Below are 16,380 nucleotides of genomic sequence, written 5' to 3' on the forward strand. Positions count from 1 at the left end.
GATTAGATGCAGAGAGCCGATTTTATGGTCCTCATCATGAGTGACAACTAGATTTCGGACTTTACTGTGCCCTCCATAATGTTTGGGACAAAGACCCATCATTCATTTATTTGCCTCTGCACTCAACAATTTTAGATTTGTAATAAAAACAATAACATGTCTAATGTGGTTAAAGTGCACATTATTAGATTTTATTAAAGGAAATTTTTATACATTCACCATGTAGAAATTACAATTGTGTTTATACATAGTCCCACCATTTTAGAGCATCATAATGTTTGGGAAACATGGCTTCACTTGTAATTGTTCAAGTGTGTTTAAATGCCTCCTTAATGCAGGTATAAGAGAGCTCTCAGCACCTAGTCTTTCCTCCAGTCTTTCCATCACCTTTGGAAACTTTTATTGTTGTTTATCAACATGAGGACCAAAGTTGTGCCAATGAAAGTCAAAGAAGCTATCATGAGACTGAGAAACAAGAATAAAACTGTTAGAGACATCAGTCAGCCCAAAATCAACTGTTTGGAACATCATTAAGAGGAAAGAGAGCACTGGTGAGCCTACTAATTGCAAAGGGACTGGCAGGCCAAGGAAGACCTCCGCAGCTGATGACAGAAAAATTCTCTCGATAATAAAGAAAACTACCCAAACATCTGTCCGACAGATCAGAAACACTCTTCAGGAATCAGATGTGGATTTGTCAATGACCACTGTCTGAAGAAGAATTCATGAACAAAAATACAGAGGTTACACTGCAAGATGTAAACCACTGGTTAGCTGCAAAAATAGGATGGCTAGGGTTACAGTTTGCTAAGAAGTACTTAAAAGAGCAACCACAGTTCTGGAAAAAGGTCTTGTGGACAGATGAGACGAAGATTAACTCATATCAGAGTGATGGCAAGAGCAAAATATGGAGGAGAGAAAGAACTGCCCAATATCCAAAGCATACCATCTCATCTGAAACACGTTGGTGGGGGTGTTATGGCCTGGACCTGTATGGCTACTGAAGGTACTGGCTCACTTATCTTCATTAATGATACACCTGCTGATCCTATCTGCTCAAGTTCAAACAAATGCCTCAAAAGTCATTGGCCGGCAGTTCATTCTACAGCAAGACAATGATCCCAAACATACTGCTAAAGCAACAAAGGAGTTTTTCAAAGCTACAAAATGGTCAATTCTTGAGTGGCCAAGTCAATCACCCAATCTGAACCCAATTGAGCATGCCCTTTATATGCTGAAGAGAAAACTGAAGGGGACCAGCCCCCAAAACATGCATAAGCTAAAGATGGCTGTAATAAAGGCCTGGTATAGCACCACCAGAGAAGACACCCAGCAACTGGTGATGTGCATGAATCACAGACTTCAAGCAGTCATTGCATGCAAAGGATATGCAACAAAATGCTAAACATGATTACATTCATTTACATGACATTGCTGTGTCCCAAACATTATGGTGCCCTGAAATGGCAGGACTATGTATGAACTCTGATGTAATTTCTACATGGTTAAACCAAAATGTATAAAAATGGCCTTTATTAAAATCTAATAATGTGCACTTTAACCACATGTAATTTTTTTTATGTTACAAATCTCAAAGCGTGGAGTACAGAGGCAAATAAATAAATGATGGGTCTTTGGCCCAAACATTATGGAGGGCACTGTATAATCAATTTAGAACACACCTGGCAGTCTAATGGAAGACAAAAAAAATGTTGTTTCTGTCAACTGGCCTTTTCCCTTCTAATCTACATATCAATGAGCTTTCAGATGGTATATATCAACGCCGGCCCAAAAGTCTTGAACTTGATCTTAGCTGAATGCTAAAGATTCCAGGGAGATCGGCTAGCAATAGCCTGCATGATTGCATTCACCCTAGGGCAGTCTGATGCAAAATATATTTCATCCTCTACGCTGTACATTCGGTTTAAATAGACCTATTCTCCCATTGTTGCATAATGATTGAACGGAGCAGTCTCCCAATACAGCTTAATTTCCAAGTGAAGGGTGACCTGTAGGCCTGGTATGCTAAATCTACCTGTTAATATGATCTCTTCTACCAGATTATTAAAGTTGACAAACTTTTGAAGAAGGGTCTTGACCCGAAACATCACCCATTCCTTCTCTGCAGAGATGCTGCCTGTCCCACTGAGTTACTCCAGCTTTTTGTCTCTATATTTGGTTTAAACCAGCATCTGCAGTTCCTTCTTGCATATTAAAGTTGACAAAACTGCTGCTTGGAAACAATGTACATTGATCACAGAATTAGACAGCATGGAAACGGCTCATTCAAAACTGAATTTGCGCCCATTCCTCCACTTCCCCTTCTCCTTCCACCAATATTCCTTCCTCTAGCTTCATAATTTGCAAATCTTTTATCCATATCTCACATCTTTTGTCTTTTCATCTTTAGCCTTTGTCCAACTATTTGCCTATCAAAAGGCCCCTCTCACCTGTATCCCCCTGTCACTCTGCAGGTTTTGTCCTGCTCCTCCTCTCTTGCACCTTTCTCCCTGTCCACCGCAATCAGTCTGAGAAGTGTCTCTACCCAAAAAGTCGCCTATCCATGTTCACGATAGACGCTGAGTCACTCCACCACTTTGTGTCTTTTTATGTATGAACTCCATCGCTAAGCACTTCCACTATAGCTCTCTATGCCTAAGCAATTCAAGTCTTCATGTAGGCACTTAATTCAGGTACAGCTTCTTCCCTACTTTATGAGACTGATAAATAATCTTCCTATAAACTGTGGTGTAATCCGGATCTTCCAGCTGACCTCATTGCAGATCATGGACTTTATGTTCGGTAGCTGTAATGCTATGATGCGGTAATAGAATATTCGGCATTCTGGTGTTTTGCACGACCTGTTTTGCTTGTAAATGGCTTGTTTCTACTAGTGTATGGTAGATTTGACTGGCAATAAAAGCTTTTCACTGTATCTTGGAACATGTGATAATAATAAACCATTACCAATACTTAATATGCTTTTACCAACTGCTGTGAAAGATTCAGCTTCAACTACTCTCACAGACTATACATTTCAGGTACCCAACACAATTTATTTCCTCCTATAAGAATAGACACTGGAGGTCTGGGCCAGGTGAATATACGGGTGAGGAGTTGGTGCAGAGGACACGAGTTCAGGTTTTTGGATCATTGAGGGAGGGGGGGGGGGGAATCCCTTGTGGGGCAGAGGTGAAGTACAAAGGAAATAGGTTGCACCTGAACTGGAGGGAGACCAATGTTTCATAGTATACAAACTTAAAGCACACGGCATTGGGGGTTCAGTATTGATGTTGGTAGAGAACTGGCTGGCAAACAGGAAGCAAAGAGTAGGAGTAAACGGGTCCTTTTCACAATGGCAGGCAGTGACTAGTGGGGTACCACAAGGCTCAGTGCTGGGACTCCAGCTATTTACAATATATATTAATGATCTGGATGAGGGAATTGAAGGCAATATCTCCAAGTTTGCGGATGACACTAAGCTGGGGGGCAGTGTTAGCTGTGAGGAGGATGCTAGGAGACTGCAAGGTGACTTGGATAGGCTGGGTGAGAGGGCAAATTTTTGGCAGATGCAGTATAATGTGGATAAATGTGAGGTTATCAATTTTGGTGGCAAAAACAGGAAAGCAGACTATTATCTCAATGGTGGCCGACTAGGAAAAGGGGAGATGCAGCGAGACCTGGGTGTCATGGTACACCAGTCATTGAAAGTAGGCATGCAGGTGCAGCAGGCAGTGAAGAAAGCGAATGGTATGTTAGCTTTCATAGCAAAAGGATTTGAGTATAGGAGCAGGGAGGTTCTACTGCAGTTGTACAGGGTCTTGGTGAGACCACACCTGGAGTATTGCGTACAGTTTTGGTCTCCAAATCTGAGGAAGGACATTATTGCCATAGAGGGAGTGCAGAGAAGGTTCACCAGACTGATTCCTGGGATGTCAGGACTGTCTTATGAAGAAAGACTGGATAGACTTGGTTTATACTCTCTAGAAGATTAGGAGATTGAGAGGGGATCTTATAGAAACGTACAAGATTCTTAAGGGGTTGGACAGGCTAGATGCAGGAAGATTGCTCCCGATGTTGGGTAAGTCCAGGACAAGGGGTCACAGCAGGATAAGGGGGAAATCCTTTAAAACCAAGATGAGAAGAACTTTTTTCACACAGAGAGTGGTGAATCTCTGGAAGTCTCTGCCACAGAGGGTAGTTGAGGCCAGTTCATTGGCTATATTTAAGAGGGAGTTAGATGTGGCCCTTGTGACTAAGGGGATCAGAGGGTATGGAGAGAAGGCAGGTACAGGATACTGAGTTGGATGATCAGCCATGATCATATTGAATGGCGGTGCAGGCTCGAAGGGCCGAATGGCCTACTCCTGCACCTAATTTCTATGTTTCTATGTTTCTTGGCAAGGAGATTTGCTTGTGGTACTCAGGAGGCTTTAAATAAAATTGGCGTGGGGAGGGGCTTAAGTGAGCAGAATGAAGGCAGATGCAAAGGCCCCAGAGTAGAGAGAAGGCACCAGGGCAGAAAGAAGGCAGAGGAGAGGTTGGTGTCAAATACTGTGGGCAGAGAAAGCAGGTGCACATACAGTAAAGAGACCGGAAATACCAGTGATTTAAATTGTTTATTTTAATGCAAGAGACTTAACAGGTGAACTGGAAAAACCTGGGGCGTGGATTGGCTCAGGGGACTGGTATATTGTAGCTATAATTGAACCATAGCTGAGAGAAGGGCAGAGTTGGCAAGCTCAATATTTCAGGGGAAAGATGTTCAAGATTGATAGAGACTCAGATAAGAAACAAGGGAAGTTGCCTTTTTGATTCAGGGAAGATGTAACTACAGTGCTCGGAGAGGATATTCTTGGGGAATTGTCCAATGAGGCTATATGGGTAGAACATAGAAATAGGAGAGGATTGATCACTATGAGACTGTATTTATGGGTCCCCCAATAGACAACATCAACCAGAGGAGTGGATGTTTGAGGATATTGCAGATAACAAAGTAATATGGTGGTATTAATGAGAGTCATTTAACTTGCTTTATATTGACTTGTTCTCCTACAATGTAAAGGGTTTTGTTGGGGTGGAATTTGTTAAATGTTTCCAGGAAAGCTTCCTTAATCTATAGAGGGCGCTACTAGAAAGGAAACATCACTCGCCCATCTCTGAGGGAACGAAGTGGGCCGTGACTGAAGTATCAGTGGGGAACATTTGGGGACCAGTGACCAGAATTCTATTAGTTTTAAGGTAGTTATTGGAGAAGAATGGTACTGGCCCAAATGTTAAGGTCCTAAATTGGAACAAGACTGGATTTTCAGGCAATAGCCAGGAACTTCCATAGAAACATAGAAAGACAGCTGCAGGAGTAAGCCATTCGGCCTTTTGAGCCAGCACCGCCATTCAATATTGGTGGCAAAAACAGGAAAGCAGACTATTATCTAAATGGTGGCCGATTAGGAAAAGGGGAGATGCAGCGAGACCTGGGTGTCATGGTACACCAGTCATTGAAAGTAGGCATGCAGGTGCAGCAGGCAGTGAAGAAAGCGAATGGTATGTTAGCTTTCATAGCAAAATGATTGAGTATAGGAGCAGGGAGGTTCTACTGCAGTTGTACAGGGTCTTGGTGAGACCACACCTGGAGTATTGCGTACAGTTTTGGTCTCCAAATCTGAGGAAGGACATTATTGCCATAGAGGGAGTGCAGAGAAGGTTCACCAGACTGATTCCTGGGATGTCAGGACTGTCTTATGAAGAAAGACTGGATAGACTTGGTTTATACTCTCTAGAATTTAGGAGATTGAGAGGGGATCTTATAGAAACTTACAAAATTCTTAAGGGATTGGACAGGCTAGATGCAGGAAGATTGTTCCCGATGTTGGGGAAGTCCAGGGCAAGGGGTCACAGCTTAAGGATAAGGGGGAAATCCTTTAAAACCGAGATGAGAAAAACTTTTTTCACACAGAGAGTGGTGAATCTCTGGAACTCTCTGCCACAGAGGGTAGTTGAGGCCAGTTCATTGGCTATATTTAAGAGGGAGTTAGATGTGGCCCTTGTGGCTAAGGGGATCAGAGCGTATGGAGAGAAGGCAGGTACGGGATACTGAGTTGGATGATCAGCCATGATCATATTGAATGCCGGTGCAGGCTCGAAGGGCCAAATGGCCTACTCCTGCACCTAATTTCTATGTTTCTATGTTTCTAATATGATAATGGCTGATCATCATATAAAAATGACCAAAGAGGTGATATTTTGAAGAAAGAACTGCAGATGCTGGAAAAATCGGTTAGACACAAATGCTGGAGAAACTCAGCGGTTGAGGCAGCCTCTATGGAGCGAAGGAATAGGTGACGTTTCAGGTCGAGACCATTCTTCAGTTTCTCACCCGCCGGGTTTCTCCGTCATTTTTGTCTACCTTTAGAGGTGATATTGGTGGTTTTAAAGCATTTGGCCATGGAAAATTGAACCATATTAAACTTTGGTAATTTGTCAAGAAATTGAATTTCTATTTGTGAAAAAGCATGGTGTAGATGTAGACAATGAAAGACCATGTGCGGTTTAGTTAGATAATAAACAAAGACAGAAATAATATGAATGGTATCCTAAACCTTCTGAAATTTGTTTTGACACGATTGCCACAGGAATTGTCCCCTTCTCTTAAAAATGTGGCAATACTTTGGATGGATTTGAGAGAGCAGTTTTATCATAATTACTCAGTTACTAGTTATAAAATAGCAATAGAAGAAAAGCAGTTGGAAAAACGAGCAAGTCAGGCAGCATTTGTGAAATTGCAAGATAATGCAGAGAATTGTGGAAGCACCCCAGACCATCACACAAACCAATCTCCCTTGCTACCTGCACCCTCGCAGAACTGATGGAGTTCATTTAATTCACCGCCAATTTCCATTCTGCACTCAAATTCACTTGGACCATCTCCGACACCTCCCTCCCCTTTCTTAATCTCACTGTATCCATCATAGGTGAAAGACTATCAACTAACGTTTCTTATAAACCTACTGACTCCCACTACTATCTAGACTATACATCTTCCCACCCTGCTTCCTGCAAAGGCTATATCTACTACTCCCAATACCTCCGACTATACCACATCTGCGCCCAAGATGAGGTGTTCCACACCAGGACATCCGAGATGTCCTCATTCTTTTGGGAACAGGGGTTTACCTCTTCCATCATAGATGAGGCCCTCAATCATGTCTCCTCAGTAGCCCACAGCAACGCTCTTGTTCCCCGTCCCCCTAGTCGCAACAGAGACAGTCGCCCTAGAACTTGCCTTTCACCCCATCAACCATTGCATCCAAAACAATCCTCCCACATTTTTAACACCTCCAACAAGATCCCACTACGTCACTTCTTTCCCATCTCCACCCTTTTCTGCCTTCCGCAGAGACTGGTCTCTCTGCAATTCCCTGGTTTACTCATCCCTTCTCACCCAAACCACCCCCTCCCCAGGTACCTTCCCTTGCAACCGCAGTAGATGCAGCACCTGTCCCTATACCTCTTCCCTCAACTCTGTCTAGGGATCCCTACAGTTCTTTCAGGCAGAGGTTCACTTGCACCTCTTCCAACCTCATCCACTGTAGCCGTTGTACAAGGTGTGGACTCTTGTACATCGGCGAGACCAAAAGTTGACTTGGCGATCGTTTCACTGAAGATCTTTGCTCAGTCCACCTGGACCTACCTGATCTCACGGTTGCCAAACACTTTAATTCCCTTTCCCATTCCCACACTGACCTTTCTGTCCTGGGCCTCCTCCATTGTCAGTGAGGCAATAGACAATAGGTGCAGGAGTTGGCCATTCGGCCCTACGAGCCAGCACCGCCATTCACTGTGATCATGGCTGATCATCCACAATCAGTACCCCGTTCCTGCCTTCTCCCCATATCCCCTGCGTTATCTTTAAGAGCTCTATCTAACTCTCTCTTGAAAGCGTCCAGAGAATTGGCCTCCATGCCTTCTGAGGCAGAGAATGCCACAGATTCACAACCCTTTGTGTGAAAAAGCTTTTCCTCATCTCCGTTCTAAATAGTTTACCCCTTATTTTTAAACTGTGGCTCCTGGTTCTGGACTCCCCCAACATCGGGAACATGTTTCCTGCCTCTAGCGTGTCGAACTCTTAATACTCTTATATGTTTCAATAAGATATCCTCTCATCCTTCTAAATTCCAGAGTATACAAGGCTAGCCAATCCATTCTATCAACATATGACAGTCCCGCCATCCCGGGAATTAACGTGAATCTACGCTGCACTCCCTCAATAGCAAGAATGTGCTTCCTCAAATTTGGAGACCAAAACTGGAGACACAATACTCCAGATGTGTCTTACCAGGGCCCTGCACAACTGTAGAAGAAGCTCTTTGCTCCTAGAATCAACCCTTGGCCCCTTGTTATGAAGGCCAACATGCCTTTCGCATTCTTCACTGCCTGCTGTACCTGCATGCTTACTTTCAGTGACTAATGAACAAGGAAATTTTAGGAACAGCACCTCATATTTCGTTTGGGCAGCTTACAACCCAGCAGTATGAATATTGATTTATGTAACTTCAAGTAACCCTTGTATCCCCTCTATTTCCATCCCTCCCCCAACGTCATACTAGCTTCAAAATCATCTTGTTGTGCCTCATTGTCTGTAACTCGTTTTCACATAGCCCACAGCTACCGATGGCCTGTTTCCTTTATCATCGTTACTTTCATTCATTTGTTCTATATCTCTCTATATCACTGCCTATATCTCTTGTACCCCTTTCCCCTGACTCTGTCTGAAAAAGGATCTCGACCCAATGTTGAATTCTCCCAATTTTGCTAGCCCTTGCTGTCTCCTCCACTTCCTTAACCCTCGAGCTGTCTCCTCCCATCCCCCCGCCCTCGGGCTCCTCCTCCTCCCCTTTTTCCTTCCATCTCCCCTCCACCCCCCATCAGTCTGAAGAAGGGTTTCGGACCGAAACGTCGCCTATTTTCTTCGCTCCATAGATGCGCCAGCGCCACCGGAGTATTGTACTTCCGGTGGCGCTGGTGCCAGCAGCCTCCACCTTCAGCCGGGTATCTTTTTGTTTTTTTGTTTCTTTAGTTATGTCGAAGTGTGTTTTTTATGATTTTTTAAATGTCTTTATGTGGGGGATGAGGGCACGGTGCGGGGGATACCGTCCTTCAGCCGCTTCCTGGTGAGGACGCGACTATTATTCGAGTCTCGTCTTGCCCCCCCCTCCCCCCCCCCCTTCCCCAGCGGCCTACCTGGATTGGCGCGGCCTTTCCTGCCGGGATCGACTGGAGCTCCAGCAGTGGCGGGACAGCGCTGGAACATCGCGGGGCTCGCGATGCCTTCCCGGGGGTCGCCGTCTGGAGCCCGGAGTGCTGGACCAGCTGCACCGACATCATGGAGCTGCGGTTTGTGGAGCTCCCAACACGGGCGGCGCTGACTAACAACGCGGGGTCCTGCGACTCTGCCCGGCTCGACCTGCAGACTCGGGAGCTGCGGGAGGCGGCTGATCGGGAGGTCCGGGCCGCTGAGGAGGAGGATGCTCACCATCGGGGTTCGGAGTCGGCGTTCCACCAGCCCGGCGTGAGGGCCTGAACATCGGGCCGCCCAGTGCGGCGACTGCGGGTGCTCGGAAGGCCCCGACCAAGGATGAACATCTGGGAAGATCGGAGGGGAGGCTGGCTGGACTATGGTGCCTTCCTCACCTTGGTGCCACTGTGTTGTGTTGTGTCGTGGACTTTCTATGTTTGTGCTTTTTTTTAAATTTCTATTTTATTTTTTTAATGTTTTAATATTTATTAATTATTTATTTTTATGATACTGACTGTAAAGGGAAATTCATTTCGTTGTCTCTAATTGAGACAATGACAATAAATTTGAATACAATACAACACATACAATGCTGCTGCACCCGCTGAGTTTCTCCAGCAATTTTGTGTACCTCTCGACCCAAAAGGTTGCCTATTCCTTTTCCCAAGGGCTGCTGTCTGACCTGCTGAGTTACTCCAGCTTTTTGTGTCTATGGACAATAATATAGATGGGTTGGTTAATAACTATGTAGATGCCACCAAGAGAACTGGGGTTGTGGACTGTGAGGAAGGCTGCCAAGTATGCAGTAGGATTTAGATCAGCTATAGAAATGGGCGGAGAAACTGCAGTTGAATCTGAGCAAGTGGGAGGTGTTGCATTTAATGACTTTTTGTGTCTATCTCCCTTCCATCGATTCTATCAACACTTCACTGCCTCAGCAAGACCACCAGCATAATCAAGGATTAGTCTCACCCTGGTCCCACCCACTTCTCTCGTCTCCGATCAGGCAAGAGTTACAGAAGTGTGAAAATGCATACCTCCAGATTCAGGGATTGTTTCTTCCCAGCTGTAGTCAGGCAAGTGAACCATCCTATCACCAGCTGGAGAACAGTCCTGACCTACCATCTACCTCATTGGAGACCCTTGGAATATCTTTAATTGGACTTTACTGGACTTTATCTTGCATTAAACCGTATTCCCTTTATCCTGCATCTGTACATTGTGGATGGCTAGATTGTAATCATGTGTAGTCTTTCCGATGACTGGATAGCGCCCGACAAAAAAAACATTTCACTGTACCTCGGTACACGTAACAATAAACTAAACAAACTAAACTAAATCTGTGGAGGGAAAAGGACAGAGGGCTTCATCTCTCCAGTCAAGATGAAGGGTCTCAAATTGAAATATTGATAAGGCTGAATTGTGTTAAAAATATAAGAAAATATTAAATGGATTCCTGGGCCAGCTTACAACTTATATTTCGTCTCAAAGCAGGCTTTCCTCCAGTAGATTGATACAAAAAGGCAAGTCTAGGCTTGCCTCAGGTTGCTGTGTATTGAGATAATGACCAATGACTTTGAAATGCGCCTACCATTTGACGAGAGAGGAAGCCCAGATTAATCCCAGTAAAGGGCCTGTCCCACTTACGTGTCCTTGGCACGCTAATTACGCGACCTCGTGGTCGCAATGAGCCGCGACGGTCCCGTGCGACTTCATTCGACCGCACAGCGTCTGGAGCGCGTGACGTCATTTAAAGATAGACACAAAATGCTGGAGTAACTCCGCGGGACCGGCAGCATCTCTGGAGAGAAGCAATGGGTGATGTTTCGGGTCGAGGACCTTCTTCAGTCTGAAAAGAAGGGTCTTGACCCGAAACGTCACCCATGGCTTCTCTCCAGAGATGCTGCCTGTCCTGCTGAGTTACTCCAGAATTTTGTGTCTATCTTCAATTTTCTTGGCCCCCCCTCTGCGAGTAAGAGTGGGGGCGGATCCGGACCGCAACGGCCGTGAGTCCCAGGCCGAGCTTGGCGATCGTTTGCCCACTTCTGCTGCTGTTGAAGGTGAGATGTTGCATCGCACCAGGGTCTTGGGCCTATCACACTTTGCCCGTCAGTTCCGCGACAGGCCGTTGGCGCGTGAAGATTTCGGAACCCCACGCGATGTCGCGCACAACTACATACCCCTCCGCGCTACTCAATGGGACCGGCCCCGCACGGCCATACTATGCCCATGCGCCTCAACGCGACCACGAGGTCGCGTAATTTGCGTGCCAATGACACGTAAGTGGAACAGGCCCTTGAGGGGTATTGAGACAATGTCCGATGCCTTTGTGGTATGCAGTGACTTTGATATACAAGTACCTTGTACCAATTGACCGATGCCCTTGATATGTAAGTCCTTGTACCAATGTCCGATGCCTTTGATATGTAAGTTCTTGTACCACATGACAAGATGCCTTTGATGCAACCGATGATTGATGAGTAATGTGTATTCTCTGTACCTCTGACCATAATGTCTTTGGAATGTGCGTAGGTGACAAAAGAACTATATAATACCATGTAATTCTGTGTTCAGGGAAGTGGAGAGAGGACAGCCAAGGTCTGTGTTGCTCCCTTGGTTGGGGTTTTCTTGCCACTTCCATCGGCCGATAATTAGTAAAGTTTTGAACTCGTCTACCAACTATATTGTGAGTTGGCTGCTTATTAAGAAGTGAACCTGTTTGTTTAAGTATAAGTTAACCTTTTTTAATATATATTTCCCTGCACAGAGGCTGTATTTCCTGCAGTTTTCCCTTCAGTTCTCCTATTTTTCTAGAATTCAGCATCTCTAGTCTATAGTTACTCTACTAGTTATAAAATAACTATTTTAGATCCCTCCATAGAGGATTCAAAATATTAGATGATTTTGTTTTCCTAAACATGCCTGTGTGCTAATATGCAAATTCATCTATTTTTAAACCTTTAAAATTTTCGAGAGAGGATTTGTATAAATAAGTAGCAAGCTGAAGCTCTTTAGGCTTGGATTTGCAAAGGATCTCAGTTGAAGAATGCCTATTCAGCTATTCCATTAAATTATTTTCATGCCTGGACAACCTGCGTAAGGTTATAGGGGCAAATAGAGGGCAACCAGTTTCTTCCTAGCTGTTATCAGGCAACTGAAGCATTCTAGAAACATAGAAACTGAATCACTATCACTATCACTAAATAGAGAGCGGTCTTGAGCTACCATCTACCTTATGAAAGATCCTCGAACTACCTTTAATCGAACTTTACCAGACTACCTTGCACTAATCGTTATTCCCTTTATCCTGTATCTGTACACTGTGGGTGGCTCGATAGATTGTCTTTCCGCTGACTGGACAGCACGCAACAAAAAGCTTTACCTGGGTACACGTGATAATAAACTAAACTAAGCTAAAAAAGGTAGTGATTTTTAGTGATGTTTAAAAATGTTGAATAAATTATGACTGGGAAACCTGCGCCAGCTTAATGAAACTGCTGCCAGTTTTGTCTGTCTGCTATATCAGTAAGTTTGTAGTAACAATATCTGCATTTCATATAGGTCTTGGTTTATTATTATCACGTGCAGTGGAAAAACATTATTTTATGTGCTGTCCAGGTATGTGGTCCAGGTTATGTGCTGTCCCTGTCCCACTTTCCCGAGTTACTCACGAATTCTCCCGAGTTTTCCCCTTGATTCAATGTCCGTAGCGAGGCCGTAGGAGTCCGTAGATATTTCGTAGCGGCTCGTAATGCCAGCCGTGGGTACTCGGGGCATCAGGTAAGTTGGGACGTTTTTTCAGCGTGTTAAAAAATGTCCACGAGTATAAAATATAGCCCTGAGTACCTACGGCTGGCTATTACCGTAATTCTCCGAGTTTGAATCAAGGGGAAAACTTGGGAGAATTCGTGGTAACGCGGGAAAGTGGGACAGGGGCTTAAGTCATTCATTCATGGATGTGAGATCATGGAGATTGCAGTCATACAGAGTGAGTTCATTGCTTTTCCCTTCTACGGCAATGGCTGATCTCATCAAAATGACGAAACTGTGCTGTAGTGTCTCTCTTAATTAATTCCTCTTCCAGTAATATTGTTTTTGATGTCTTAGAGTGATACAGTGTGGAAACAGGCCCTTTGGCCCAACATGCCCACACTGGCCAACAATATCCCAGCTACACTAGTTCCACTTGCCTGTGCTTGGTCCATATCCCTCCAAACCTGTCCTATCCATGCTGAAAGGGAAATTCATTACAAAAGGGGAGCAAGTGTTAAAAAAGTAGTGCTTAGTTCAAAACTGTCTAATCTTTGATTTCCTTCCTATCCAATTATATAAGTAATTCATTTTCTTTTTATTAGCATCAAAGTCCTGAATCAATGAATCCTGAAGACGAGATAACAGATAGTGAAGAGAATGTGGAAGATGACTTGGGAGTCCTGGATGATCAACGGAGTGTCATATTACACCTTCTTTCTCAACTGAAACTTGGCATGGATCTTACTAGGGTAGGTAATGAAACTCCCCATTTAACTTGTGAAATCAAATGTATTTAATACTGAATGAAGGATTGTGTTGGCTGTTTTGTACAAATGCTATATATTTCAATCTTACTATTGTGGGGGGAAAATAACTATAGAATATGGATGCAAAAAGTACCTTACTGAAAATGTCTGACAACATAAACCACTGTATAGCCATGTTTGTACATATAGCCAACTTAACATAAAATAGTAAGATTAAACGAGAACTTACCAGTTTGAAGTTTGATCTGTATTTTATGAGGAGTTACGATGAAGGATTACGTAAAGACCCCGTCCAGCACGCATGCGCGACATACTTCAAAGCAGCGGTGTGGAATCATAGAAAACACAATAATTGAAATAAACATTGTAAAGATAAGGAGAACTAAGATACCAGTTGATCTCTCTAATTGAGGGTGGGAGTGGAGGGCACGTAATCCCTCATCGTAACTCCTCATAAAATACAGATCAAACTTCAAACTGGCAAGTTCTCGTTTAATCTTACTATTTTACTTCGGAGTCACGTGAGTGACTACGTGAAGATTTTAAAGCTCTGTGATTTCAAACCGTGTAACAGCCCATACTTCACTCGCTGCCGAAGTCATCCAAGGGAGGAAGTATGTTATCGTAATCAAACATGAATCTGTTTGTAAAACAACAATGGTATTATTTGAAAATAATAACAAGGAAATTAATGCTCCCCCGGGCTTAAATTATATATTTTTTGCAGCGTCTAAAATTCTCTCTGCAAGTGAAACAGGTTTTATTGATGGCTTGTTGTAGAATGTTTAAAAAGTTCTTTCCATGGACCACCCCGCTGTTACCAGGGTAGGTCCAATGGCACATCCATACTGTTAGCCGCCGACGTGGATGCTGCTCTGGTGGAGTGAGATGTGTAAATACCGGTATCCACTCCAGCAGTTCCCAATACCTGTTTGAGCCATCTAGTGATGGTTGACTCGGTACCCTGACCCAGTGGCTTTTTTGTGGCTGACCCGTTGCTTTTTGTCTCCCTCTGGAATTTTAGGTTGTGTTGATATATTGTAGAAGGTGAGTCATGACACATAACGGTGGTCAGGTGGGTACGCCCGGAATTCCATAATGAGTCCTGAAGTTCCTGGTCTACTCTGTTTTACCAGCTCCTGGATGGTGAATGTTATTTGGTCTGATGTTATGACCATATTGTCCAGTCTGAGTAGGTAAAAGGACTGGACCCTGAGACTAAGCCATCAGCATGGCCGTATACAGGGTAGCTGTTTTCAGAATAAGGGATCTGGCTGGTGGCCATCCCTTAGGTATGTCAGGACAACGCTGGCATCCCAGATCTTGGTATATCTAGGTCTAGGGGGTTTTGAATAGAAGGTACCTCTCATTAATTTGGCCACCAGTGGACGAGACCCTATGGCCTGTTTCCCTTGGTGCCTGTCTTAGATAGGCTGACAGTGCATTTCTAGCACATTTGATAGTGCCATAGTTCAGACCTTCATCGTGGTGAAGGCTGGCCAGGAACTCCGGTACATAGATATGGTGGTTGATTAGTAGGTTGTCTCTATTCTCGAGCAGTATGTTTCCCATTTTCTTATACTGGAGAGATATTGTTTCTTGGTGGAAGTCGGTGAGATGCTGTCATCGTGTCCATGGTCCTATTTGACAATCCCAGGTCCATGAAAAGGTCTTTTTGGAATCTGCAACCCAGTAGGCTTATTCTGTCATGGCATGGGTGACTTTCGCCTGATACAGGGTGGATCAGTAGATCAGGTCTGCTGGGAATGGTCATGGGTTTCAATGACCCTGTCAAGGACCACTGGGAACCATGGCTGTGTAGGCCAGTCGGGTACTACCAAAAAGTCCAAAGCAAAGTTCATCTGTATTTTGTGTAGTACCTGACTGATGAGGCAGAAAGGGGGAAAAAAAAACCCCAGTTCAGCGAAAATGTATCCATCGCCGCTGCCTCAAGGTCTGGTTCCCAAGCGACATACATCGGTACGTGGTGATTCAGTCGGGATGCAAAGAAATCGATATCTGGTGTTCCATATTGCTTTGTAATTTCAGCAAATACTTTGGGGTTTAGCATGTCTGCCACAGTATTTAGCTTACCTGGTCGGTAAGTTGCTGATAGCCAAATATGTTTGTCGACACACCATTACCAGATTGTGTTGATCAAATTGTCACATGATATCGATTTTATCCCGCCCATGTCGTTAGTATAGGCCACCACTGTGATATTGTCAAATTGTAAACGAACATGTAAAACGGTGCACTTTTGAACAATATGCTTTTAACCCAGAGAACGCACCCAACATTTCAAACTAGATTTTATGTGCAGTGTCTGTAGTAGTGATGACTAGATTAGTCCATCTACCACCTGTTCTGGATATGGGTTATTGATAAATGATGGGACTGGAACTATGCAAAATGTTCTCTTTCCATCATTATAGGTCTGAAATAGGCAATTTCATGGTTCAGTCAAAGTGACCTGTATGTTTAAAAAACGCTAGCACCTTTGCTCTAATGCCAAGGTCCAAGTTAAGTAGCTGATAACGCTGCTACTAATTTCCCAATTACTCT

At 44.1% G+C, this 16,380-nt stretch overlaps 1 protein-coding gene across 1 annotated transcript in view; it reads left to right on the forward strand.

The window, feature by feature from the left end:
* Positions 1-16,380, forward strand: part of LOC129708996 (oxysterol-binding protein-related protein 10-like) — a 161,227-nt gene that overhangs the window by 79,002 nt on the left and 65,845 nt on the right. The window contains exon 7 of the mRNA XM_055655128.1: positions 13,651-13,797. Coding sequence (XP_055511103.1) covers positions 13,651-13,797 — 147 coding nt within the window. The remainder of the gene's footprint in view (positions 1-13,650; positions 13,798-16,380) is intronic.

This window comes from Leucoraja erinacea, chromosome 2 (assembly GCF_028641065.1).
Source record: "Leucoraja erinacea ecotype New England chromosome 2, Leri_hhj_1, whole genome shotgun sequence".
NCBI classification, from domain to species: domain Eukaryota; kingdom Metazoa; phylum Chordata; class Chondrichthyes; order Rajiformes; family Rajidae; genus Leucoraja; species Leucoraja erinaceus.